This window comes from Carassius auratus, chromosome 4 (assembly GCF_003368295.1).
Source record: "Carassius auratus strain Wakin chromosome 4, ASM336829v1, whole genome shotgun sequence".
Taxonomy (NCBI): Eukaryota; Metazoa; Chordata; class Actinopteri; order Cypriniformes; family Cyprinidae; genus Carassius; species Carassius auratus.
This window is the reverse complement of record NC_039246.1, coordinates 21,564,827-21,592,231: the sequence shown is the minus strand read 5'-3', so window position 1 is coordinate 21,592,231 and position 27,405 is coordinate 21,564,827. Positions and strand designations below refer to the sequence as shown.

General features: G+C 38.1%; 2 protein-coding genes and 1 pseudogene across 3 annotated transcripts in view; all 3 read right to left on the bottom strand.

Annotated features, from left to right (window-relative positions):
- LOC113062463 (sortilin-like) overlaps positions 1-3,155 on the bottom strand; it is a 12,392-nt gene extending 9,237 nt beyond the window's left edge. For both annotated transcript variants that reach the window (XM_026232340.1, XM_026232348.1), the window contains exons 1-8: positions 2,843-3,155; positions 2,005-2,067; positions 1,733-1,809; positions 1,329-1,431; positions 714-881; positions 549-622; positions 360-406; positions 69-205 (exon numbers count right to left, since the gene is read on the bottom strand). In XM_026232340.1, the coding sequence (XP_026088125.1) occupies positions 69-205; positions 360-406; positions 549-622; positions 714-881; positions 1,329-1,431; positions 1,733-1,809; positions 2,005-2,067; positions 2,843-3,067 (894 nt within the window). In that variant the 5' untranslated portion in view covers positions 3,068-3,155. The remainder of the gene's footprint in view (positions 1-68; positions 206-359; positions 407-548; positions 623-713; positions 882-1,328; positions 1,432-1,732; positions 1,810-2,004; positions 2,068-2,842) is intronic.
- A 743-nt stretch (positions 3,156-3,898) lies between these two features.
- Positions 3,899-10,018, bottom strand: LOC113056816 (centrosomal protein of 83 kDa-like; annotated as a pseudogene).
- Positions 10,019-13,432: 3,414 nt separating this feature from the next.
- lrrc17 (leucine rich repeat containing 17) lies at positions 13,433-22,736 on the bottom strand. The gene is made up of 4 exons (XM_026232374.1): positions 22,547-22,736; positions 18,446-19,291; positions 15,506-15,661; positions 13,433-14,065 (listed from the first exon to the last, which is right to left on the bottom strand). The coding sequence occupies exons 2-4, from the start codon at positions 19,185-19,187 to the stop codon at positions 13,656-13,658; spliced, it is 1,308 nt and encodes a 435-aa protein (XP_026088159.1). The 5' UTR covers positions 19,188-19,291; positions 22,547-22,736; the 3' UTR covers positions 13,433-13,655.
- Between the last annotated feature and the right edge of the window lie 4,669 nt (positions 22,737-27,405).

The window sequence follows — 27,405 nt, the reverse complement described above, 5'->3', positions numbered from 1 at the left end:
GTGGTCAACATGGTGTGTTCATGTGGGTGAACACATGGTTGAGTGTGCATGTTGTCTGAGTTCCACACCAGTTTTTCCATGACAGAGGTAAACAGGAAGCCACCGATGAATCCGAAGGAGAAGATGTTCTTGGCGATCGTGGTGAAAGTTTTGCCGACATCCTGTGTCCGTCTCAGAATGAGCTCGCCTCGTCTTGCTGCCTCCACTAGTTCAAACCCAATTACCATTTAACTGATAAGTGTTAAATTGAATGGCCAATTTTCTCACTTGTACATGAAAATTTATCTCAAAGAATATCAGTCTAATGATTTCTTAAGTGTTATTTAATAAAAAATAAAAAAACTGTTGAAATCACGCACCAGTTCCTTTTGGGCTGGAACTGAAAAAAAGAGTGATTCCAGGTCCCCTTAAAAGGAATAAAAAAGGAAAACTGTATTTTTACTTACAGAAATTCATTATTTAATTTACAAAAGATATTCAAATACACAGACATTGGAAATCTTTCGGTTCTTGTTGGGTTACTCATGTCACCCTGTTATTGCTCTCACCATGTGAACGTGTGAACTCCTTCGTGAACTTTAGACCAACTGTTCCCAAAGTCTTCTGAGAGCCATAGCCCATCCTGAACAGAGAGAACATCTTAAGTGTCAGCTAATTAAAAATACAATAATAATGTGGCAGAAACCTGAATCCCCTCACAAAACCTTACTCACATCAATGCTGATGACCGCAAGGTATTGTGGGTCCTGGTAGTTGAACTGAATGGCCTGTGCTGGATGGAATGGGAGCTGCACTGATCTGAACGTCACACCAGCATCCATTGACGTAAAAATAACTCCTCCTGGGCTTTCAGTGAAAGGCAGGTTGGCTGTTAGAATCACCTGTAATGGGACAAAAAGTGATATAAAACAATATAGTACAGAAATCATGAAGAGGTGAAATAAAGTGTAGTTTTTGGAGTTGATGACATAAGTTAGTTCCAAAGAACTAACACACAGCAGGATATTAGCTTCACACCAAAACCACTTCAGAGGAAGTAAAACAAAACAAAAAAAGCCTAATTGCATGTTGGGTTTTAACACAAAGCACTTAATTGTCATTAGCAATGTCATGTTTGTTATAACCCTGAGCTGGCTTAAGTCAGCTGTAAATGTCATGGCCCCTTCTGTTGGGACAGAATCTCTGCGGTGTCAGAATGTAAAATGTAAAACTACATATAATGACAAAGTTAAAATGATTATTCTATTATTATTATTAGTTATCAGAATTAGCTAAAACAAGTTGCCTTGTGACTTTCTCAGAGATAAAGCCTTAGCACATTTATTTACCTGTTGAGGGTTCCCGGGTCCAGCACTTATCCCAAAGTCACTCTTTATAAATGTGTTGTTAATGGCATGGGAGACATCATGAAAAGATTTTCCATAGTCTTCACTAGAAAAAGATAGTAAATCGGTTAAGAAGTCCAAAACAGCTGGCTAGGCCAGTAAAAGGGAAAATTTCTGACTGTTTTGAGATCAGTATCTGTGGCTGTGTAAAAGCCTGAACTGGCCACATTGGTCTACATTAGGTGCCCGGTCATGTTCAGCTCCAACCCTGATCAAACTTGATAATTGCAGACAAATATGTTTGGAGCAGGGCTGAAAGTGAAGTCTGCAGGTCGTAGATCTCCAGGAAAAGGATTGGACACCTCTGGTCTACAGTACATGTTATTGGTAGAAATTGCACCACTGACCTCCTATACAGACGCGATGAACCGCCTTCATAAAATGAGTCAGAGGGAGCGCTGAGTGTGGAAAGAACCAGGATTACCTGAGATGGACAGAAAAAGGGTTCACACTACCCCTGTGTCATTTCTTTATAAATATACATAAACCCTTTAAAGTGACTGATTATGAATGAATACCACATTGTTCATCCAAATTTTCAAGACAATAACCTTAAAACAGATAATTTAGATGAGATAATGATTAGTAATATTAAGATGATTTGGATAGACCGACTAACCCCAGTTCCATCTCCAACCCATGTGAGGGTAAAACTGGATCCATCATCACCATGAAACCCCGTCTAGAAAAAGACCAGAGGACAGAGTTGCACATACTTGGTCGTCGTGATTTTGCCAAGTAAGACATGTTCCTGGATCAACATCGTTGTTTGATCCTGGATTAACATTACTGTCCAAAAAAATTGACTAAACCCAATGCCTACCCCTAAACCTAAACCCTACCCATAATTCATTCCTAAAAATCAGTAGGAGCTGACTTACAAGGGTGTAGAAGCACCTAACCCTGATTGTAAGCCTAAAACAGATACTCCCAGAAGAGTTATCCCTCAGTTCTGATTGGTCGATTGGAATGTTGTCCCAGGATCAACAAGGATGTTAATGCAGGAACATGTTGTACTTGTTGAAGTAACGGCCACCCCTAAGTGGACTTTCCTGTTCTGGCTTTCACTTAAAGGGATTCAAAAGTAAATAAATAAATAAAATCACTCTTCACAGTGTGGTTCCAAACCTATAGGACTTTTTATTATTATGATTATTTATATAAAATATATACCAACAGCATTGTTTGTGAGTTTTCTATTTCAGTGACCAAAACACATTGGACAAATAAATAATAAAATGTTATTATTAATTTAATTTTGCTACTGCCAACTATCAGTTAAAATGCCTAACTGTTAGTTAATAGAGAAATACTTTTAGCACGACTGTGACGTTTGTGACTATAACATTCAGGTAAATTGGGTCACCTTCTGACATTCATCTCAATGTCAAAAGTAAACTCCACAATAAAATCAATTACCCGGATGGAGAGAACTACATTCAGCATCTCGCGCTCACCTCGTGCGTGTGGCTGAGCAGAAGCGCTTGGTCTTTGGGTGACAGTGGAGACTTGCACGCCGTGAAATGCGCTTGTCCCGTCCAGGTGTCCCGTCTGTGTCTCGAGTGACCGCGTGGAGTCCGAGAGAAAGTCACTGTCCTCGCGCTGCGTTTCCCGTGAACGAACGCGTCCTCACCGAGGACCAGTAAACACGCACTACCCAATGCGAGCAATGTCCAGTTCATGACTGTAAGACAGCTAGGAAGAAGTTTCCTAATGCCTCAGAAGATGCTGCGCGGGAGGAGGAGTGAATACCGACTCGACGCAAACTCTTCAAGGTAAGTGTCCCAAAGCGATGTGAGCTGCCTAGTCAGCATTATTGCTAAAACAACACAACATTTTACTACATTACAGACGTGTACAGGGATTTTGGGCATCAGGTGCAGGATTTTGAGCAATTATAATTCATATTTTTTTTGTACATTTATGAACACTTATGGCTTTAAATGTACGTGTCAACACACCCTTATAGCCATTCATAACTATCTAACATTTTGGTAGTCATTTATATAAATTAGTACGTCTTCATTTGAACGTTTTCGAAAGTTTTGCTTACATACCACTGTTAGGTTTAGGACCTCACTCTTATTTAAAGGCTGTCCTCATTTTGTTTATAGGAGTCAAATCGTATAAATGATCCAAAACGTAAAATAGATCAGTTTGTGCGAGCAGCACTTTTGGGCTCTGTGCTGTCTGGGTAGGACGCTCACTAGGTTTTGAGACACATCCATAGACTAGACTTGATCAGATAATATCTTTACAAATAAATTTATCTTTGTATTGTTGCCTATCGCTTGAGTTAAGCCTACACTTTTTTTTCTAACTAATGTTTTTGAAAGACAATTTGTTGAGTTGTTAGGTTCTTAATAATTAGGTCACAAGTAAACAATAATAAAAGGAGAGGACATAATAGGGTTGGGTGCTTTTAGAGACAAGTTCAACAGAATAAAATAATTATTGTGAATTATAATCATGTCAACATCCCTACAAAAAGTAAAAGTGACAAATGAACTCCAGGTTCACAAATTGCAGTTTAATTTGATGAAAAAGAATGAAAAGTTGCTGCCTCCCATTTGGACTCATATAAAACATGGCTTTTGAAACGTTACAGATCATTTTCAATATGTACAACAGAAAACCTGCAACACTAACCAACAATTTATTTAAACTTTAGAAGCCCCGTCCCTCCGTTAGAATAATACCACCAGACAAATAATGAATAAATAATGCAACAGGTTTTTCTTAAAACATCTCTGTTGCAAAGCACCATGAGTCGTTTAAAATAATGTCACAGTAAGTTCAGTTTTTGGCACATGGTCAGTGTAAACAAACAGTTAGTGGTTAAGAAAGGTCTGGAAGTGCGTCCCGTGGGCTTGAGAGTCTCTCTCGTTCTCTGTCTCTGTCCAGAGGAGCAGCCAGCTCTTCCAGCTGCTGTTGCTGACTGTTTTCCAACTCTTCCAAGCATCTCGCAGCACAGACAACTCTGAGCTGAGCATGTTCTTCCAAGGATGAAGGTTTCCTGAGCAGACACACACACACACACATAAATAAAAAATATGTATACATCCTTTATTCTCTATAGTCCCCCGATAGTGTTGTAAACTAAAGACGGAAGTACTTTCTGAATGTGCTTGCTTCAATTTCAAGTTCTTCGATCTTTGCTTCTAGGAGCTGAATCTTGACTTGGAGTTTGTTTTCTTTCAGTTCTGTCATGGTTTTTCTCTGAATGAGAAAAGACACCAATAATGCACCTTTAATAATAACAATTGTCATGACAATAAACACAATACAACATCAAAATAGCAAAAAAGATGGTCAAAGTACCAGCTAAGTGTAAACTGTTCATTCTCCAAAAACAAGTTTGTTGAATTCAGGCATTACCTTTTCTCTGTGCAAATGCTGCTCTCTGCAGGCGCTCTTTGGCCTTGCTGCATTTGTCCCGTAGTTCTGCTTCCTTTTCCAGCAGTTTGTGTTTCTCCTCCAACCATTCAACCCGCCTTTCCTCCACTAACCTGTGACAATACAATACATTTTTTTCACTTAATTTAATCTAACCGTTCAATGTTCACCACACTGTAAATTTTTTTGCCTATTTTAATGGGAAGAACAGTCAAATCGCGTTAACTGTTAATCATAAAAAATAATTATAAATTATAATAAAGGAAACAGGATCATTTACATACAGAGAGGAAAAATCTATATATTTTTCTATAATATATAGATAAAAATGGAAGAAGTTAACATGTTTGGAAAGTGAACAGGTAATGTTGATAGTAAAGGGGCAATGGAAATCAGAATCAGAAGCTATCACTAGATAAATTTGAGTCACATCACTCATGTGAACTAATGAGTAATATTTGCTCAATATTAGGCCATGCCTCTGATTTATTTACATATGATTTTAAATAGCTGTCAGAAAAAAAAAAAGAGCGATCTAATGTACCATTATAAACATCACCCACATTTGTAATTGAAGGGGAAAATGTCTATCAAGCACTTTCATACAAGTTGCTGTGAAACCAACATTTCATCTTACCAATCAACTCTCAAGCCTCTAATCTGAAGAAATGCTAAATGGCTTGTTTTGTTGCTCTCTCAGCAAGCTGTCAGCATTCTCTGAAATATTTGTGGTTCTCATTTGACAGTAATGCTAGTATACTGGTTATGATAAGGTGTACCTCTCGGCTTCCTGCTGGGTCCGTTCCATTTGTGTGCGCGCGCTCCGTAGGTCCTCTCTCACTTGCTCTAGACTTTCTCTCAGTCTGCTGCTGGTGTCCAAGAGCTCACTTTCAGAGTGAGACAGGGCTCCTATCTGCAGATTCAGCTCAGCGTTTTGCTGATAAACAATTTAGAAAACAAGTTATTTGAGTTATATGATACGCTATGAGTTCCGTCTGTATATCATGTGCATTCACAGTAATTTCACTTATTTTCCAGTGCTTACTCGTCTCAGGTCTGTGTTTTCTGCTCTTAAGGTCTCCAGCTCCTCCAGCTGCTGGCCGTGCTGCTGAATTTTGACTCTGTATCATAAGCAGTCATACATGAACTCAAACAGGGGTTGAAGATCATATCTTACCATTTGTAGCTACTGAGAATTTAGTCATTTCTTGTAACTCAGTCAGACTCGACATAAAATATATATTATTGTGAATGGAACAACTTAATTTTTCCAACAAGAAAGAACAGGAATTAAAATGTAAGTGGTTGAGTTCATGTGGACTTTAAACAGAAATAAATGACCCTGAAGCTTGCCTCAGGTTTTGAAGTTCCTTCCTCACAGACTCTTCGCCCAATTGTGCGGCATGGAGACGCTCTTCCCACTCCTCTTTCTGAGAGTCTCCTGCTGCCTCCTGAAGAGCCCTCTGCTGTTCAAGCTCAGATAAACGATTCTCCAGCTCCAGCCTTCTGACAATGAAATTAATTCATTCGAATGTAGAAAATCCCATGAAGCTTTGAATCAGTTCCTTGTCTGATATTAATAATAGTGCTTACTTTTCTTCCTGAAGGGTGGTGATCTTATGTATCTCCTCTTCTCTTACTGCCTGAACCCTGCGCACCATCTCACGCTCTTTCAGATATTAACTCTTTATTTCTCTCCAACGCTGACTTCAGGACCTCAATATCTGACTGCAGACCTGAGAGAGCGGAAGACTGTTTTTATTGTCATTACTGTAAAACAAAGTAAATGGAAGAAAGGCAAGATGATTACCCTCTACTTGGCACAGCAGTGAATCCCGGTCTCTTTCTAGTTCTCCTTTGGCTCTGACACACTCTAGTTTTACGTTACTCAAGTCCAGCTTATGCGTGTGCTTTATCTCTTCAATCTGGCCAGTAAACACACAGGATATATTACTACAGAGAACACGCATGTGGAGATGTGGTCGTAAAATCTGACTTGTCACTCAGGCTTTATTCACGCACCTGAATGTTGAGTGAACTGATCTCCCTTTCGGCTTTGTGCAGTTTTCCTGTGAGGAGGGTGTTTTGTTCCTGAGACAGATGGAGTTCACTTTCTGTCCAATCCAACTGCATACGAATAGACTGCTTCTCTGCCTGAACACCAACAGAAAAAGGCCTTCAAACATTTTAATAAAAACCTATATATTTGTCTCTCTCTCTCTCTCTACATATATAAACATATATATATTATATATTATTTTATATTATTTATGTTTTTAAACTTTTTTTATTTAAATGTGAAGTGTTTGTCAAATGCTGTGACATGAACACATTACCAATGAAAAAAAAATACAAATGTGCTTATTTGATTATAGTAATGCAAAATGTCTTAAAATATTTCAAATATTGTAAAATATTCATAATGAAAAAATATATATAAAGTAGTTCATATAAAAACAGCAAAATCCTAAAAAGTGAACCGGAGACTTTTAATGCGATCTCAAACTTTGGACTTCACTGTAAACAAATTATGTTACACTTAATACATTTATAAATTAATATTAACATTTTTGTATTAATATTATATATTTTATATAAAATATTAATTATTTTTAAAATATTTATAATATTTTCATAATATATAAAATGACAGAGTAGAGATGTAATTGGATATTGGAAATCCAACAGGAATTAATTTTTTATTTTTTTGCTTCATGAGCAAGGGTAAATGCTCTTACCAATTAGTTGTCTCTATTAATAAACATTTTACACTGAGCTATACTGTTTTAACAGAAAGGCATAAACTTTAAACTTCATCAGATCTTATTTGTATCATCAGAAACCTACAACTCTTCACTTTTATCCGCACACCTCCAGTGCTTTAACAGCAGCCTGGGATTCAGCCAGCTGTCGGATCTGGATCCGCTGCACATTGTCGGCCTGAGCACCAGAGTTATTCCTCTCTGCCCTGAGTTCAGTGACCTCTGCCTCCAGTCCTTTGAGCCGCTGGTGGAGCTGAGCTTTCTCCCTCAGCAGGGTTTCAACACGCTTCCCGTCCTGTGCTGGCTCTCCGCTCTGCAGCTGAGTGGCCAGATCCTCTTTATCACGCTCGAGTCGGGCCACCTGCACGATCACATATACAACACTTCTTTATATAGAGACACCGCTGGCTCAAAATTCAATTCAAAATAATAAAACACACATCAGCTTCATGCCGTATCCGTCTCTCCTCCAGAACTCGGATGTGCTCCTCTTTCTGGTGATCAAACTCCGACTTGAGGAAAGTAAGGTCATAACGGAGCTTATTATACTCAGACCTGTAGTTCTCTGCTTCCTGTCACAGAGAAATAAAGAAGGGTATTTCAAGACTTTTTACACATTTCATGTATTTTTTTTTTTATAACATGTAGAAAAGACAAAGCAATCCGTTTGTTTTCCCTCTGGCTGTAGCATGCACTCAGGTGGCTGTCATGGGAACAGGAGTTAATAGTTGTGGAGTTGGAGTGGCATGTTTTACCTCCTGGAGTTTGTTGAAGCGTTCTCTGATGGGAGCCTCCAGCTCCTGCTGCACCTGTGCTTTCAAGAGCTCCAGCCTCTGAGGGGTCAGCACCTTAAACACACCATCAACACTTTGTCAGCAAATCGTCTTATTCGAGCATATTGAGACACTTGTGTTTGCTTATCTCTTCATCACCAGTTGTGTTGTTATAGACACTATTCAAACATTTGTGGTAACTGCAATAAAACTGAAGTAAAATATAGTTATTATGGTGAAATAAATTAAGTGTTAGTTGAAGTAGTTGAATTACTAAAACTGAAATAAAGTAAAGATAATAAAAATAATTTTAAAACAAATCTAATAAAATATAAAAAATACAAACACAAAATTACTTAAACTCAAAATAAAACGGAAAATACAAAACTAAAAGCTAACCAAAATGCTAAATTATAGTTAATCATTATTACTTAAAAAAAAATCTCAATATGCATTTATAAAATTCCTGATTGTATTGATTTTTTGAATAAAAAAACAATTGTAATTAAAAAAAAAAAAAAAAGAATAATAATAATCAAGGTAAAATGTGGTGATGTGGTAACTTTTTTTTTTTTAAATTTAATATTTTTCCTATTCCCCATATTTCCATTTATGTTATTTCACAGACTAATTCACTATTATTCCAAACATGAACAATAGTCATAATAAAGAGTAGGTTTGTCTAAACATTTTTCAATGCACAACAATAATCAAATATTTAACATTTTCTTAAAACTTTAAATATTGCCATATTTTCATACCTGAATCCATGAACAACCAGCATTAATATTCTGAATTATTAATAAGTAATTAGTTACTAGGTTGTAAAACTAGTGTTTTATATAATCTTTTTAAATGACTGAAATAGTAATAAATAGTGACTATAAGTTACTAGACACATATAATGTGCACCTGCAGTCTGAGCTCCTCCAGCTCACGTGTTTTATCCAGCAGTTCTTCTCTGAGCTCGGCCAGCAGCAGCTGCTGTTTCTCCTGAGCGACTTGGCGATCACGGAGCAGGCGTTTCAGTTCACTCTGCGTCCGCGCATATTCATCCTGCACACACACACACACACACACATTTACTCAGTAGACATTGAAGTTTAACCGGATAAATGTGCAGTATTCACTCACCTGGTGTGCACCACATTCAAGGTCTGATAGTTGATCTTGTGGTTCTCGCAGCGCATTCTCTCATCAATAAGCATTTTCTGAAGCTCCATATCGGAGCTGGTGAGTCCCGTAGAGCCGCTCAAGAGGACTGTAGCTTTCCCACCTCCTCCTGCTGGATCCAGGTTCGGGAACAGGGCAGATGGCTGCCCTAACGCTGGAGGGTTCATCTGCTCCAAAGCAGAAAAAAAGAGTGTGGGAACAAAAGCAAAAGATTTTACACGTCCCCCAGAAGCCACTACAACCTCAAGATAGCTCTAAAAAAAAGACAAAGACCTCAATCAACACAAATGACTCCACTTCAGCCAACCAAAGTCAAGAGATGCAGCCACATCTTATCAGGGCTGACTGATTAAAATCACTTGTAAGAGCCTAGTTAGCACAAACAAAGCATCTAATCAATGCATGTGCAGCAAAAGAGTCCTTGTGTGCTGCTTTGCTCTCAAGTGATTAGATGTGAAGCTCAGGCTGCTCTCCAGTGATTCACTCTGTGTTGTAGAAACGACAGCACAAACGCATAACGGCTTCCCATGTTGACAGAGCAACTGAGCCACTGGGAAAACTTACCTCGTGCTTTTAAAAGAGCGCAAGATGAAGCATCTCGTGTTGTCTGTGAGTGGAAGTCGATACATATTGTCTGCTATACTGAAATGTCCTGCAAATAGTGTTTGTTAAACACTACATACTGGACGTGTTTCATAAATAAACACCTCTGCAGGGCGTAAACTACTGCATGCGTTCAAAACTATACAAAATATAATGATATATATGTGCATTAAGGTAAAAAGTAGATTTGAAAAGCTGTTGTGAGGAGACCTGAAACAAAACGACACTGACAGCGATGCACGTGATGATGGTGACGGCTAGAGGCGCCTTTCAAAATAAAAGACTTGTTTCGACACAAAGTTTACTAAATTTCGTTAAAATATAAGTTTTTCATGTATTAATATTATTAATATTTATTTTACACAAATTTGTATTAAATATGGATTTTAATTCGTACATTTTAATAATTATTTAATAATGTGCAGTAATAATCTAAATAATAATACAACGAAATCATTAGCTGTTTTATTTTTCTTACTTATATTCTCTTATTATTATGTATCAATCAAGGCTGTATTTTATTTTATTTTTTTTTTACAAAAAAGCATGTTTTTTAATTAATTAATTAATTTTTTTAAAAGCAGTAAAATTGTGAAATATTATTGCAATTTCTAACATTGGTTTCCTATTATCATAATCTTAAAAATATAATTTATTTCTGTAACGCAGCGCAACATTTCCATCAGTCTTTACTCTAGTTTTCATTGTCACATGATCCTTCAGATATCATTCTAATATTTTGATTTATTATCAGTGTTGAAACGGATGTACTGCTTTATATTTTTTGGAATCTGTTCCTTGATTCTTTTGATGGTAATATATATAACAGATTTCCAGACAGACAGATTCTTTCATTCATACAGACAACTTTGAAGTAGGGGACACTATTATCTGCAGGACACAATAACCGCAGTAAAAGTCCACGTTATGTACCCATGGCTGTGTTCAGCGTTTGTTTTTGTTTCCTCTTTGATGTGACATGGGTATTTATCGTTCTTTCAGCTACGCCAACATACACCGTTTATAAAAAGATGTGTTGAGATTGGCGCGAGTGTTTTTATTTTGGCATCACAGTCCCTGAACCTCTTGATATCTTTGGGCATGCACCAGCCCTCATGCTGTTATGAAAGTTATTTATAGTTTTTGGTTAGCATTTTATCTTTAAAAGGACATGAGATTAAACCACTGTGAAATAGCCACTGTCCTTTAGCAAATTTGATCTTTTTTAGGCCTGTCACACATAAATAATGGTTACAGTAAAACCACCACTAGGTGGCAGCAAGTCCCTGTTTTGACGAATGATTCATTAAATTGTTCAAATCAAACGATTCGTTCAAAACGGCTGATTCGATTAGAAACGAAACAAGCTGTCATCCCAATGTGCAAACAACCCCATTCTAAATTCTATGTGATATTAGTCATTTTTAATATTTTTTAGGGCAGATAGGCTGGATAGTATGCACATTGGGACGAAGGGAGAGTATCCATCTGACAGACGGTTAAATCACTGGCTCACTTGATTCGTTCAAAAACTGATTCATTGAAGGAAATGACAGAGAATCAGTTTAAAGAGGAAGTGTGCTTGATGTAAGGGGGCCAGAGTGATTTTGCCAGCCCTTTTGCTCACTCCAGATAAGTAAAGTTCTTGAATAGAAGGGAGGGTTGTACCGATGATTCGCTCAGCAGTCCGGACTACCCTCTGTAGTCTTCTGAGGTCACATTTGTTAGCTGAGCTGAACCGGTACAGGTACAACTTCCTCAGCTGGCGAAGGAAGTAAAACCTCTGCTGGACTTTTTCACAATGGAGTCAATGAATGTCCCACTTCAGGTCCTGAGAGATAGTGGTTTTACTGAGGGGATGCTTTTTGTCATTTTTTCAACCATCCCCCGCATCCCCCCTCAATTCAAGCCTGGTCTTTGCATTTTACAGCTTATGTTTGATCATTTTTGTGATTATCACCTTTACTAAAGGCACTGTATATTTGGAAATACCACATATCAAATAATATTATTAAATATTATCTGGAAGACATTGAAATCACATATCTGTGCCAGCAATAGTCAATCACACCAGCTGGCCGCTCTTTTTAGCCAATCAGAAGAAAGTCTTCTCACACTTCCAGTCTTTGTTTGGAATTTATGTTTTTGCTCCCTCTTTCCTCGTATTAGCAAACTATGCAACATCAGTTGTGTCCCAAAATACATTCTATGCACTATGCACTTACACTGTGCACTATGAATTGCACCATCTAGTGAATTAAATTTAGGTTGTTATTATAAAGGTTATTTTGTCATCCACTATGTAAGAAAAGCTAAAAATGTTTAAAGTATTTTTTTATAACAATAACCTGTTATCTTCACTCTTTTTAAGTCTTAATGTGTTAATTGGCCTTTACAGTGATGTTTCCCATCATTGTGTGAATCAGCTTTCCATTTTCCAGTAAGCCTCTGTGGAAAAAGTAACAACACTCACAGCTCTCATTTTCTGCTTTGCATTGTGGGTCACAGTATGATGGTAGGTATTAACTCCCACTGAGAGCTTAACCAGCGCCTCAGTTTTCACTTACTCAGAGCATTTATCACTCAAACTTCTCATCAGCTCTCCAAGTAGAGGAACTCCACCTATGTCACAGTCATCCAGTTTGTCTCTTAGTTAAACCAAGTATTTCAATCTGCTGTCTTATTTATAACTCTCAAAAGATTCAAATAAATAAACCGAAGCAAACGTCTTGGACATTAGCGATAGACCAACACTGAAAAGGAGGACAGGAAGCTAAACAGAATCACGCCACTCAGATTTAATGCTGAAAACATCTGGTTAAAAGGATGAGCTCTTCAACCGTTTATTTATTTTGATTCCCTGCCATGTTTTCACTCAAATGCATGGAGTCCCCATAAGGTCCTCCACCTGAAACATTTTCGACAGATTTTTCACTCATTGCATTCTCTCAATGCAGTGATATAAACTGCAGAACCGTAATCTTCTCGCATCTGTTTCTTTTCAGACAGGATGGAGATAAAAATGTGGCTCTGGAAAAAAACTGTGGTATACACTTGCCCTTCCCCCTCAGAAAAATGCCTTTCTAGTGTTTCAGTCACTTATGGCCAATGTTCTCTAGACATATACATCACAGGACTGACTTCATGTAGATATACACGTACGTCTCTGTTTTATGGACCTTGCATGGAAAAGTAAATTGTTTTTATGCTTACATGTGCAAGTATTTGAGAGTTTGTGTTGTTGTGTTTTGAATTGTGTCTGAATAAAGAAAAATCACAACACGGGGCACTATATTTCGCCTCTTCAAATTTGGTTAATGGACAAACTTAAGACTTTAAAAACAAACAAATCAATCTGTTTTATTTATCATGATTCAATTTACAAAATTACTCATTAGAAATACTAAAAAATACGTAAACATCAACTGCTTGATTTCTGAATGAAATGAATTAATCTGCGATTGTGTCAACATATTAAAGTTTTGTCTCTCGCACACAGTCAGAATTTAGCTGGGAAAATGACTAAAACAATATTAGTTCTTAACCGCATCACAGTTTCCATCTTAAGACAGACGGATGATCTCAAATTTCTTAGGCACTCTGGAAGGCAGCTCCTCTTCATCTATCTGAGCTGTGAGCTCCTGAGCCATGATGCCTGCCGGGTCAGGGCCAGGCACCTGGCCCAGCTGCATGTCTTTAGGACAGTCTGCGTTGTAGGTCTTGACATAGTTTTCCACCGGCCAACCACGAAACTCTTCTGGTTCACTGCATACGAGACCTGTGTGGGACACACTGGGGTGGTGCTTCAGCCAATAGATCAAGTAATGAATGTTGTAATCACAAATCCAGGGGTTGTCCTCCAGAGACAGTTTTTTCAGGAAGTACAGGTCCTCCAAAACGCCATATTGAAAATAGCGCAGGCTGTTGTTGGACAGGTCCAGTTCTCCCAAGTTCAGCAGGCCTGTAAAGGCAGCTACAGAAAACCGAAAAAGCAGTAAATAGATGAACAGTCTCGTCAGATTTCATTTTTAAAACCTATACCAGAAGATTATTTTAATTAGAGGACAGGACTGAATGAATTGCACCTCTTTAGCTTTGAAGTGAGCTCAATCTGCCAACTAGCTGTGTTCTCACTGTGATCTCTGAACTGACTGATGAACTAAAGAGAAGCTAGTCTGTGGTTCCTGAGCCTGTAGTGTGACTGAATGAGTGTTTTCATCCCTCTAGGGAACAATTAGATGACACACCCTGCTGCTCTGTTCATTAGAGCCCAACCGTCTGCGATTAAGTGCATTTTTTAGGCAGTCTAGAAAGGCTTAAATGCCTTATAATTATAGCGGCATTAGCAAGTACTTCAGTTTTGTTTGAAACTCCCGATGAAGTGCTTTTGAGGTAGACTTAATTGTAAAAAAAATGCAAGCAGGGAAATACAGTGGTCAGTTGATTAAATATATGGCATTTCTAATGACTTTAAGGAAATTTTAAATGGATTCGCTTTAAACCAAAGAGCTGACTTTACAGTACCTGACAGACTCTGGGAAAAAAATTTATAGAAAGTCAAAAATTCAATCCTTCTAAAAGACTTACATCCCAACACTAAAGTTAATGAATGGATTTAAAATTAAGATTTTCAACCTTTAGAGTTTAGGGGACACAAGTGTATATAAAAAAAGCTATACTGTCTTGGTAACCCTTTATAATTGACATCATTAAGATCATTTGCAAATGTTCATTCAAATCGTTTACACCGATCCCGCTTGTTGACAACACTGGCTTGAACAGACTATTACAGACCTTTTGTGTTTCATGGAAGAAAGATTACAGGAGTCCTAAAGCTGCTAAATGTGTCTGCTCAGCAAGAAATGGCCTACCGATTTTTTTACAAGCAATTCTATTCTGTGAACCCCCTGCCCTGTTTGTTCTAATTGGTAAAGGCTTGAAAATGAACATGCTGAGGTTTATTGCTTTCTCCACAATAACAACGTTTGATAGCTGTGCTGCATAGTCGAGGCACACTTTGATTTCTCTCATTCTTTATTCCCATCATTTACTTTAGTTCTTTCACCAACTCAGTCTCTTAACAAATGATTGTCACATGTAAGCCCTTCAGTTTAATGTAGAGTCGATTCATGCACAAACAGAATGTGGCCTGTTTTCCAAGTGCAACGGAAAGGAAAATGAATGGTTTCTACAGTAGTTAACCTTTCGTGAGTCCCGCAACTGGTGTCTTTTCATTCAGTGTCTGACAAGATGCTTTAAAACTTTAATGTCAGACTTCTTTTCAATTGAGACTCATTCCTTGTCCCTTACTGTATTGCTCCGCCAAACATCTGTTTCCTGCACTTTGTGCAACAATCAAATGTGTATACAGTATGTCTTGAGGACATGATTTGGTTGTGTACCATTGGCTTACCGATGTCGATGCTTTCCAAACTGTTTCCACTCAGGTTCAAGAGCTTTAGGTCTTTAACGTGTACGTACTCCTTTGGTCTCAGCTGCTTGATGTTGTTTCTGGATAAATCCAGTTTCACAATATCCAACGGGATGTCAGCCGGCACTGTTTTAAGGTCTACGGAAGAGAGAGTTGAATTACTGTAATCATGTAGGCCTGTTGGAAAAGGTAACTTCATAATAAGCACAATTACACGTTTGATTGACATGTGCATTCAGCAATAAATGTTACATCGTTTTGAGTTATTTTGATTCCCAGGGAATATTGTGCAATTGACAATGTGCTTACAAAGCGCTTTGAAGGGCTTTCTGTTTCCAAATGATTTCCAGCAGGCTAAACATGCATGGAAACATCTGCCATGACAATTGTTGGAAGTTCTGTACAGTTGGTTCCTCGTTGGTGGTCTGCTAAAGTCATTTTCTCAGACACTTACTGATAATGGCATTCATACTAACTAGTATCTGAATATGGATCTTAAATTTTACGCAAAGCAAGACCACTGTGAAGAAGCCCTCTGTGTATTTTTTGGAAAACTCTGGGCACTTAGAAAGCTCAGCGCAACGCTTTGGATGGCTCCTGCAAACAATGCCTGGCTATATTTATTTATATAATCACAGAGAAAGCTATTAAAATGCGTACATATGGCACACGTTTGGAGGTAACTCTTGAAACTCTGTGAGACATCGCAGTCTCTGTGATATCCGGAAATGTTATCATGGGACTCATCTGCTCGACATGTGAGAAAGCTATGCGGCATGCAGAACTGATACAGCTGCACTTCCTGCTTTGACCTGCCAGAGCACCTGTTTTAAACCCTAGAGTGCCTCCAATGAGAGATCTTGCTCAGATTTTACATTCTGCTTTTGTTCTGCCACCTAAATAAACACTGATTTGATCCACAGTCAGTAGTAGAGTAGATATGACACCGTTTTACAGTGTCTCTGGGATCTGGAGATTTCTGAATTGTACCCGAAGAAATGAACGTACAGTAATTCTTGTTACTACTTCAGGGGAAAGCCTTCCCAGAAGTTGAGATCACTAATTCTTGGCTTTTAGTCTCTTGCTCTTGTCATAAGATTCCTGCATGTGCAGCTTTCTGTGATTAATGCTGACAAAAGAAATAGCCATTTATTCATTAGGTCCACAGAACAGTTGATGTAAGGCTACAAAAGTGTGATTTTTTTTTTTTTTTTTGAGGGAGTGATTCAGGATGCCTCCCTCGGCTCCAGACTGCTGACTCAATATTTCTGACAAGCAGAGAAGTCCAAATCCCACTGACTTCGAAATCCATCTGACTTCATTTATTTCACTTCATTTGACTGTTTTCTATCGCATACGTTTTGCTTGCCTCATCTAACCCTGAAGATTTCGTCTTTGGCCTGGCAGTTTCTCTCATCTCCTTATGGATGTCAGAGCACATTTAGCTAGTTTTTCAATATAATGAACCTTGCTTAACAAGATGGAGAACTCAAAATTCATGTGCAGAAACGGGGTGCCCCAGAGAAGATAAAACAAATCTTGCACTGACAAAGAGCTCTTTCTTAGTTAAATGCTGAATTAAATCTGTCTTCTTTGAGTGAAATTTAAATGACACATTCTTTGTCATATCTCACAGCCATCTCTTCATCAGAAAAATACCCCTCTTGTCCTAAGTCCTTCCCTGAAACATTATAAGACATGCATAAGACACAGACCAGCACTGTCCTCGTATTCCCATGGAGACTTACATGTATAGCCATAGTAATGTGGTATTTCCTATGCTTTTGGAAGAGAGTTTTTTTTTAGGGGACCGATTCACAAAGGGAGCGAATTTTGTCGTTGTTTTGCAGACAGCCTTTTGAAATATTACACTGAGATTCAAGCTTCAGAAAAGTTATGGTGTCTTGATAACAGTCAGAATATGCCATTAATGTGTCTCTAGAGAAACGTTTCCAGATGTTGAAGCTGGAAAGATACTCACTGCCTTTCCGCTAGGTCCCTCGCATCTTATATTTCATGTTTCCAGACATTTGTTCCACTCTGCTGTGAATTAGAAAGTAACTTACCACATGCTGAGTCAGCAGAATATCTATCTGTCTGTCTGTCTGTCTGTCTGTCTATCTATCTATCTATCTATCTATCTATCTATCAACTTTAAAATTGTTTGCATTTTTTTTATTCAATTTTTTTCTCAAACTGACACCATGTCTCAGCATGTGTATGCAGGAATTGTTTCTTAAACTATAGATGGAAAGCTGCTTTACACAATTAAAAAGCAGTGTCTGGGGACTTGAGGAAAGCATTATTCATTGTGTCTTGTGTTTATTGTGGAATAAACGGCACTTTGCCCTAACTGGTACTGTCTGCAGTGAAACCACTTCAACATTTCAATTTGCTAAAAAGAAACCACACATTTTCAAACTAACCCTGTTCATCTTTCTGTCGGATTTAATTGCTTAATTGCATTTCATTTGGCAGCCTCCTTCACAAATCTTTTCACATTCGTGTTTCATACATCTGCTATGTAAATGATTGAAAGATAATTCTGCATAATTCACTAAACTGATTAGTATATTAGCAAGGTCAAATAGTTCTTTCTTTAAGGTTTGATTTGTTTCGTGGAAATGAATGCTAATCGCGGAATAGAGTACCTAGTAAATGGACCAAATTTTTCATGATACCACTATTGAGTTTACACAGTCAACAGTGGTGTTGCTCAAGCTTTCTTGGTAACCCCTTGTTACTGGACACAACATAAAAATAGAAATTACTGTGTGCACATTCACAGTGACCATTATAGTCACCATGGTAAATCAATTGTGAATCATTGGATTTTCCCAAACAGAGTGATGAGTAAGTTTCTTCAAAACCATGACTTGACTCCCATATGTCCCTCAAAATAGTGAGCAATAGTTTTCTCACCTCTGTTCCTGCAGTCCATACGGGGCACAGGGTGAACATAGGTGTGGCATAAAGAGGTTGCATCTGCCTTTTTTTGGGAAGCCGGTAGGAGTTGATTGTCTGGATCTGGGGTCACTATGCTCTGCTGTGGGGTACACAGAAGCTCTGCATCCAGCTTCTTCAGTTGTCTCCCCAGGAATTCCCTGGGCTCAGCACAGCGTGCATAATTGCCGATGTTACGGTTACTGGGCACTTGGATGAACCTGATCAGGGTGTCCAGCTGGCAGTCACACCTCCAGGGATTGTCATGGAGTCGCAAGTACTTGAGTTGCGGCATTGGGATCAGCATGGCTTCGCTCGCCACCTGCAGAAGGTTGTGCTGCAGCAGTAAAGTGGTGAGTCTGCTCAGGCCATTGAAAGCTCCCTCCTCTATGCGGGAGATTTCATTCTGCTGGAGATCCAGACTCTTTAGGTTTCGGAAGTGACTGAAGGTGTTGTCTCGCAGCACCTTGATCCGGTTCCGTGCCAGCAGCAGGTGGTGAATGTCCTCCGGCCAGCCCAACAATACGGCTGTCAAATGGCGCTCTTGGCAGTCAAAATACTTTTCCCCATTGACAGTACTTTCATTGCAGTCTGCAGCAAACCTCTTGGTGGTACTTGACCGGCCTCGACTCCGCATTCGGCGTCCCTTTCCACCCTTGCGTGCCTCAGTGGCCCAGACCACCAGGCACAGCAGCAGCAGCAGACCGCAGAGCAGCCGCATGGCAAACAGCAGCAGCTGGGTTAACCAGTCAAGTAGATTCTTAGCGTAACTTCGATAAACCAAGAGCTTGCTTTAGTCAGAATGAGGGAGCACAGCTGCAGTCCCTGAGAAAAGACAAACGAAATGTAAATAACTGCATTACCAAGAGCTGCATCCCCAAACAGACAGAGAGGACATACACACAAATGAATAGCACCTTTGTCTTACTGTTAATTCAAAACAAGTAAAACCTCATAGAACAGTACTTATTTTTAAAGGAATGTTGAAGGTTTAATGCAAGTTAAACTCAATCTACAACCTATAATTTAATGTTCCATTCTATGAAAATGTATAGTTTAGTCATCCAAAAGGATTAAATGCCAAATGTGGCTTATGATTTTGCTAAAGCAGTTGCATCAATGCTGCACAGACATTGACAGAAAGGAAGTTTGGAGCATTTGTACACACATATGTGTGCCAGTCCTATTACATCATCCCTTAAATCTGTTGCACTGCTTACAAATCCTCACCTGTGACTTTAACCAAGAAATTCATTCATTTCATTTTCATCTTTAGATAAGTGGAATTGATTTGGATTGGTTGACAGATGTTACAAGGGTTGGTTTTTCTATAACAGCACTGCTATGAAGTAGTTCCAGGTTTGTTGACCTATCGTCACAATCACTTTGCCACATTCTTTCCAAGTTAGTAACAGCAGACCATAAAAAGTAGGCTAGATTTACACATCCTGAAATAACACACTATATAGACAAGTACGTTTGGTAACTGTGATACAGTTTAGTATAGAATAAGCATTGAATTCTTGAAATCCATTTCTAACTTTGTTGTGCATTGTTTTTTTTTTTTTTTACAATTTAATAGTCCATCATAAATTGTTCTTTACTTGGTGTAGGAAAACTTCTTAAAAAGTTAAGTAAATAAAGTTTCATTACCGTATGTCAAGGATCAATGCAGTATAATATTCGAACTATAATTAAAAATGGTCTAAAATATTTGGATGACTGCTTTCCCTAATGATTGCATAAAAACAATCATTCATAGGCGGGGGTGTGTGTGTGTGTGTGTGTGTGTATTCACTGCTCTGTGTGTGTGCACTTCGGATGGGTTAAATGCAGAGCACAAATTCTGAGTATGGTTCACCATACTTGGCTGAATGTCATGTCACTCACTCAAACAGAATAAATTATAACTCGATTTATGGCATAATCACTTTTATAAGCCCACACCCTGCTATGTCAATATTTGCCTTGTGGGGAGACATGCAGCATTTTTACTATTTAATAACAATTACGAAAAAGTCCTCATTACCTACATGTTTTTCTCTCAGTTTGCTAATGCATTAATGCTGTAATTACCTCCCATAGACTTTGCATGAGTCAATGTGCTGTTGCAGAGACATATATAAAAAGACTGTGTTTCTCTAGCACTCTCAAAACATTGTGCTGTTTGTTTGATTAGTCCGGCGTACTCCGTTGAGTAATGTGAATGAAGATGAATAGGAATGCTGACAGACAGTTTCACATACAGCAGTTTTCTATTTAAAGCACGGTTTTAATTGGCTAACAGGAGAAACAAGAGTGAACTGGAAGGGCAGTGCTAATAAAAAAGCTCTAACTTTAACAGGGATGCTGTACCTTACTCATTCTCTTTGTGAGTCTGCTGAACATCTGCCCCAAAATCTATTGAAAAGCTGTTGTGTGACTTGCAGCTGAACCATTATAATACTGATAGCATTGAAATTCAGCAGTGTATTTTGGGCTTCAGGGCTTTCCCTGCCTTTCAAGACACTGTAAAACTAGTGTAAAACAGGTCTTGGCAAGACTTGTACCTCTGACAGGCAACATTCTTCCAGTCTATAGTTACGTGGCTGTGCAGCTATTCTCACAGATGTATCATGCAATTAAATTGTTAAAATTGTATTAGCAGGAGCAGATCCATGTTCTCTCTTTCCAGTGATAAAAACACTATGACTATGACATCATGTGAACATGCTGTGTGATAATCATTGAACTTTCCTGCTTCTACTTCACAGACTTTTGCACTTGTGGTTATGCCAATGGAAAAGGTTTTATAACTTTTAGCACATATGCATTCCTGTACAGATCATTGAAGCAACGTACCTTTATATCTAGATTTTTTAAAACCTTGTGAACTGATAGACATTCATTCATATAGTACTTACTCAAGCAAAACAGAAAATGCCACTTGCGAATTTCCTTTAAATAAAACAGCTTTTGTTAGTTGAAACCTATAATGTAATTTTGACATCTATAAAAAAAATAGTTGAGTTCACAAGCAAATTTTTATACTATTAAGATATAGAAACATTTAAGTTGAAAACATTTTGTATATTTATGGATTTAAATGTTATATACAAATCATACAAATATGATAATCCCAGGAATAAAGGGAATCTGTGTGTGGATATGACTGCTCATGAGCGGACATTAACAGGAAACAGTCAGCACTTCAGGTGAATGAACCAGCATAACGCTATCCTTGTGTGAGTCACATCCTTGGTTTACTACAGTAATAGAAGGAAAGAAGAACCAAGGGATGGAAAACTTCAATAGGGAATGGAGCAGAACGCAGGCACTGTTCACCGTCCAACATGAGACAGGGAGTGTGTATTTTCTTTTCAACTCCTTTATTACTTAATATTCCATGCCACCCAAAGTCTAGGTCACCCAGCATGTCCAAAAGAATGCTCCTGATTATTTTAGGTCCATAGATAAAGACCTGAAATAATTTTGGTTAGAGACCTTGAGAAGAATTTACCCCCCTCCCACACTGTATAGACCCCAGTTATCAGCACAAAGTGTGTGTGAGAGAACACGCTTACATAGCCAGCAGTGCTTAATTAAAACCATTTGAACTTCCTGATTTTTTTGCTTTTATCAAAGTGTTTTCCTTTTTACTCAAACCTAAAAAATAAACCTCTCCTTTTAAGTGAAAATCCTTTTTAGGACATATATTTAAGTCTTTGGACTCACACAGACATCAATCAATACTTTCCTGTTCAGGCTTCTCCTTTTTTTTTTTTTTTTAAATAAGACCACAAGCATGCATTTCAAAATAATCACCCAGTCTTTCTCCTCACGTTTTTGCTACTTTCCTGAACAGCATGCAGAGTTGGACAGCGTGTCTTGAATAGAGACACAATTGCTAAAAAAACTTTTCACACAAACTGACTCCAGTCCCTGCCAAAATTAAAACTGCAGGAAGCATGCAATTTCTTTGTTACGAAACTGCAGTCAGTTCAAGAGTGCATGGCTAACTGTACATCCATCTGCACTGGCAATGCAAGAAAGATTTCCCCAAACACATGCAAACATGCACACTCATAAGTCCTCAGGTACCTGTGCACAGGGAAATGCATCCGAAATTTCATCCAATCTGGATATGTCCTGTTAGCTGATCTTTAGGTCCTGTCATGAGCTTTGTGCGGAGCTGGATGCCTGAACTCAGCGGTCTGACTGTATGTGTATGTGTGTGCAGTGTCTGTGCATGAGCATATGTGTGTGTGAGGCTCTGTGCAGCCCCCATGCTTGTGCCTGGTTTTAAATTACACGTTGCGTCTCTGTGCAGGCGAGCAGACCCATATGTCCCTCTTACAAATGTACCGCCTCCAGGCTTCCAGCACTTTGTGAGGCTCTTCATCAGTCTGATGTCAAAGAGACTCTGGATGAGGCAACCCCATTCAAAGGACTTGGAAAGTATCTTACTGGACTTGTTTTAAAGGGGTAGTTCACCCAAAAATAAAACATGTGACATGACATCTGGCATAACTTCATTCATGAGGGCACTCATTTTCAATGAATCAGTTCACCCAGTTCAAAAAAATGTTCACAAAACAAATATATATGGTTCTTGAGCTCACTAGAGTTCGAACTCAAGAAATACATTACTAAAAATTTCTCCTCTCAAAGAAAGAAAGTACTTTATACAGGTTTTGAACAACATAACTGTGCATAAATTATAACAGGATTTCATTGTTTGAGTGAAATATTACTTGTGAAGCAGAAATGTTGGCACATCTGTCTATCATCTTGAGCAACTTGTCTTTGAGAACCGTCTTGCATTTATTATGCATTTTACATTAGTGCTCATAGTTGTGTAAACATAAAACAAATTAAACTGAATGGCATGTCAAACACAGGCAAGAGTAAATCACCAGCGCACAGTCACATGAGGGCAAGACAAAAGAGTAGTTAAAATACAGGCAGTGTGTCAAAACACAGAAACAGGCTAAACTAGGGGGAAAAAAACGTGTTCACACACTTCATACTATGTATTTTTCTAAATGCCAGGTATGCATCTTAGTCTTAAATTCATCTTTAAGAATCTGATGTCTCGTATTGATTTGATATCTTTGAATTGGATATGTAATTGGCATGTAATACATATTTACCTGACTGTTAATAAATTGTTACATTTGATTCTATTCTGATTTACTCTGAAATTATTTTCTCAAGTAGATTAAGCGAAGGTTTATGTTACCGCAAATCTGCGTCCAAGGTTAATACATACTAAATGTCAGACTAAATGGAGCCAATGAGGGGCTAAAATATTATTGAAGTATTAGCATGGTTCGAGCATTTTTCATAATACTAGCCATAACCTCTGGTTATTGTCTTACTATATTCAAGTTGTTATATAATTAGATTAATTATAGGGGCTTAGGTAAAACACGATTGGAATAGCATAATTCACAGTGCTAGCCATAACCTCTGATTATTGTATGAGCTTTAACTATGTTGTTACATGGATGACTGTAGGGTGCTAAACAGAACCACTATTTAAAGAATGACAAGCATGAGGCGGTCTAATAAATAGTTAGTCATAACATCTGACTATTGATCAGACTGGCGAGTTTCTGATCGTGGGGCCCATGTAGAAAACCATCATGTGGCAACCTGAGAAACATAGATTTCTAATTGTAATAGTTCATGGGAGGAAAGGAAGAGGACAAAGGGGTCGGCTGGACTGCTGACGTATTTATTAACTCAAACTCAACTCAAATTTCACAAACACCAACTGGTGACTTTTACTCTGACATCAACACATCCGCACAACACTTCCGGTTTACTCTTTTAGGTTTCCGATTCCCGTCAGCAGTCCGTCTCTCTCTCAACTGCTTCTGTCTCTCCTGGCGTTTTATACTCTCTCCGCACTGATTACTGAAACGAGAAACAGGTCTTGATAGTTTTTGCCCAAACCACTCACTTACCGCTCATCTCCTGATTCTCTCTCCCGCTGCAGACTTCGCTAAACCACGCCCCCCCCCGCCCCCCCGCCCCGCAACACTAATATCTAATATCCGAATAAATATAAAGAAAAGACTTAAATTAGAATAATCAACTCAAAAAACTCAATGGTCGTGACTAAACCAGCCACGGTTCAAAATCAGAAACATCAGCGGAATTTAGACAAGCAGCAAGTTCAGGAATGGGATCTACTTCACCCACAGTGAATGAAGATTCAGACACCTGAAGAGTATAATCCATAAACTGGACCAGTGATCCATGAGGACCATCAAGGATAAGATGAGCTTTTAATAGTTCATTTAGTCCATGAGCAAAAAAGTCAATGAGCATACACACTGGCAGGTCTACATTAAATGCAATGGTTAAAAAGGTCTAGATATCAAGGGTTTGTGCACCCTGTCGTAAACTGACTAGTTCTTTTGCCAAATCCATCAAATGGAACTGCTGGATTCAGCCGCTGTATTTTAGGTGGCAAAGTATTCTGTTATGGTGGAGGCGTGAAGACAGGTTTGGATCCAAATGCAGCTTTATTGTATCAATGTAGTTAAACACAGGCAAGAGTAAATCACCAGCGAAGAGTAACAGTAGGGCAAGACAAAAGAGTAATCAAAACAGGCGTTGGTTCAAAACACTGGAACAGATCAAACTAGAATACAAAGAACAGCTAGGCAGAAGCAAACAATACTTTGCAGTGAGTGTGTGTGTGAACTTTTATAGTGCTCCCGATGAAGAACAGGTGTGCATTTAATTAATTCCAGGTACGGGGCTTGTGGGAAATGTAGTCCATGGTGAGAACTGACTGGTTTCGTGACAGTAGGAGACTTGTTCGCTTTTATCTCGGGCATGCCCTTGGGACAATTTTTACTACGTGTTTGTTAATATAACCTCATAAATGAACAGCACATACCCCTATTACTGGGACCCTGTGTAGAAACATGACCTGCCCTGCAGTGAGGACTTTGATGTATCTTTTCCTAGAAGTCATTTGTGTCTTTCACTGAGCTAAATACGGACAGTTCCTGTATTTTTTTTTTTTTTTTGTTAATATATTTTTAAAGAAAAACCCTAGAACATCTGGTTTACCTGCCTGAAAATATTAGATAAAAAATGTCATGGCAATCAATGAAATCGTAAAACGTTTATGGATATTTTTAGACAGATTTTTTTATAGAGTAATAATTTCCTTGAGGTTAAAATTACTATGTGAGTGCAATCTCTAAACATATCTTTATTCAATCATCAGGTTTCTCTTGTTTTTTTTTTTTGTTTTTTTTTTTTTTCAGGCAGGCTCATTTCCACAGTCTGGACCGTTACAAAAATCCATCCTGGATTAGGTTTCATAGCTAGAACACATTGACCTTTGGGGAGTAGATGGAGTATTCATTAAAATAAAATTCTTGTATCTTTAATAGTAAGCACTAAAACATGGCACTAAAAATGCAAAGGCTGTAGGTTTGATTCCCAGGGAGTCCATGAACTGATAAAAATGCAAAAATACAGATTATGAATCTTTATTTTCACAGTAAGATTGGAATGTATGGTTATTTAGCCTCCATAACTGGAAAAAAAGTTGTGTTTTGTGTCCAAAACCTTTTTATGATTAACGATTAAATAATAGGCCTACTAAAAAGACAATTGTTCATGCAAATTTGTCAAAACCAAGTTGTATTTCTGCAGTACGCCTGTATGTTTCTCAGAAATAGAGAAGAAAAACTCACATCCTTTTCTGGCGTTTATCCAGGAGCCGATTGGATCTGCATTGTGTTGCTGTTGTTGGCATGGATACAGTGCTTCCATAGGGATATGAGTGATTTGTATAGTCTGTATTAATAGTCATCTGCAGTTATTAAAATATACTGAATTCTGGAAAACTCCACAGAAGACAGTGTAAAAGCATATTTATGGTAATGGATAATTTACCGTACTGTTATAATTACTAATGTGTAAAAATGCCCTGTGGGTTTAAACTATGGCTGCTTCCCACCTGGAATGAAAAACTGATTCCTGATTTCACCGCGTTTCATTGCACAAGACATGATGTAATCAAACATGCACTCCCAGGAATAGGAACATTTTGGCATGAAGATAAATTTGGACATTCGCCTCAAATCCTGTTCCTGAACAGGCCTAGATATTGCCAGTATAGCATACTAAAAAATGGATGTTAAGACTTCTACTTAGATAATGTAATTAGACATGCATCACCTGAATTTGTGACCAAAAGTTGTATTGTTGTGCATTACTCACATCTGCTTATATTTATATGTCGCATTTCGTCTATTTGAGGCAGAAGTGTCTGGCCTTGAAAGGTGATGACAGATAGTTTTATCTGCCCCCAGTTACAAAAATGTCAGTCAGAACATAAGAGCTTAACTTTTGGCTACAGCTTTCTGGATGATCAGGAACCATAACTGTAACCTGGCGAATTTGCATTGCATTATCCTACACTAGTGACATTTAAAAAAATAAATAAATATAAAATCAGGTCAGCATTTGTTTTCAATTGATCAATTAGACATGGAAAAATGAATGCTTGGTTCTCTTTCAAGCTTTGCATTTCTTCAAGCACTTGATTAAAAAACGACAACTTTGTTTTAAAATATGTTTTCCAATTTCTTAATTTATGGTTGGATCATGTGAGGTATCGCAAACAATAACACATTCTTTGAATTAGTTTGGAGAGAAATCCTTCATGACTCTTTATCTTCCAGTCCAGACAAAACAGTCTAACCTGAACTTAAAACTTAAAGTTTATGTAAAAAGACAGCAAGTCCTGGTTCTGCAGTGATTGAAATGATGCAGCTGCTGTGAAAGGCATTACGCAGGCAGAATGGACTTTGGCATAGATTTCAATGTGTCTCCATATGCATTACACTCTATCCATGAACAAAGAGTCCATATCCAAAAGACAATGTCAAAGCTCTGTATGTGTGTGTGAATGTACGAGAGAG

Excerpts from the sequence above, each read along its gene's own strand:
- lrrc17 (XM_026232374.1), bottom strand. The coding sequence starts at position 19,187 with ATGCGGCTGCTCTGCGGTCTGCTGCTGCTGCTGTGCCTGGTGGTCTGG. Across the intron at positions 15,662-18,445 it reads TATGGACTGCAGGAACAGAG|ACCTTAAAACAGTGCCGGCT; the intron begins GTGAGAAAACTA and ends TCTCTTCCGTAG. Across the intron at positions 14,066-15,505 it reads TTTGGAAAGCATCGACATCG|CTGCCTTTACAGGCCTGCTG; the intron begins GTAAGCCAATGG and ends GGTTTTCTGTAG.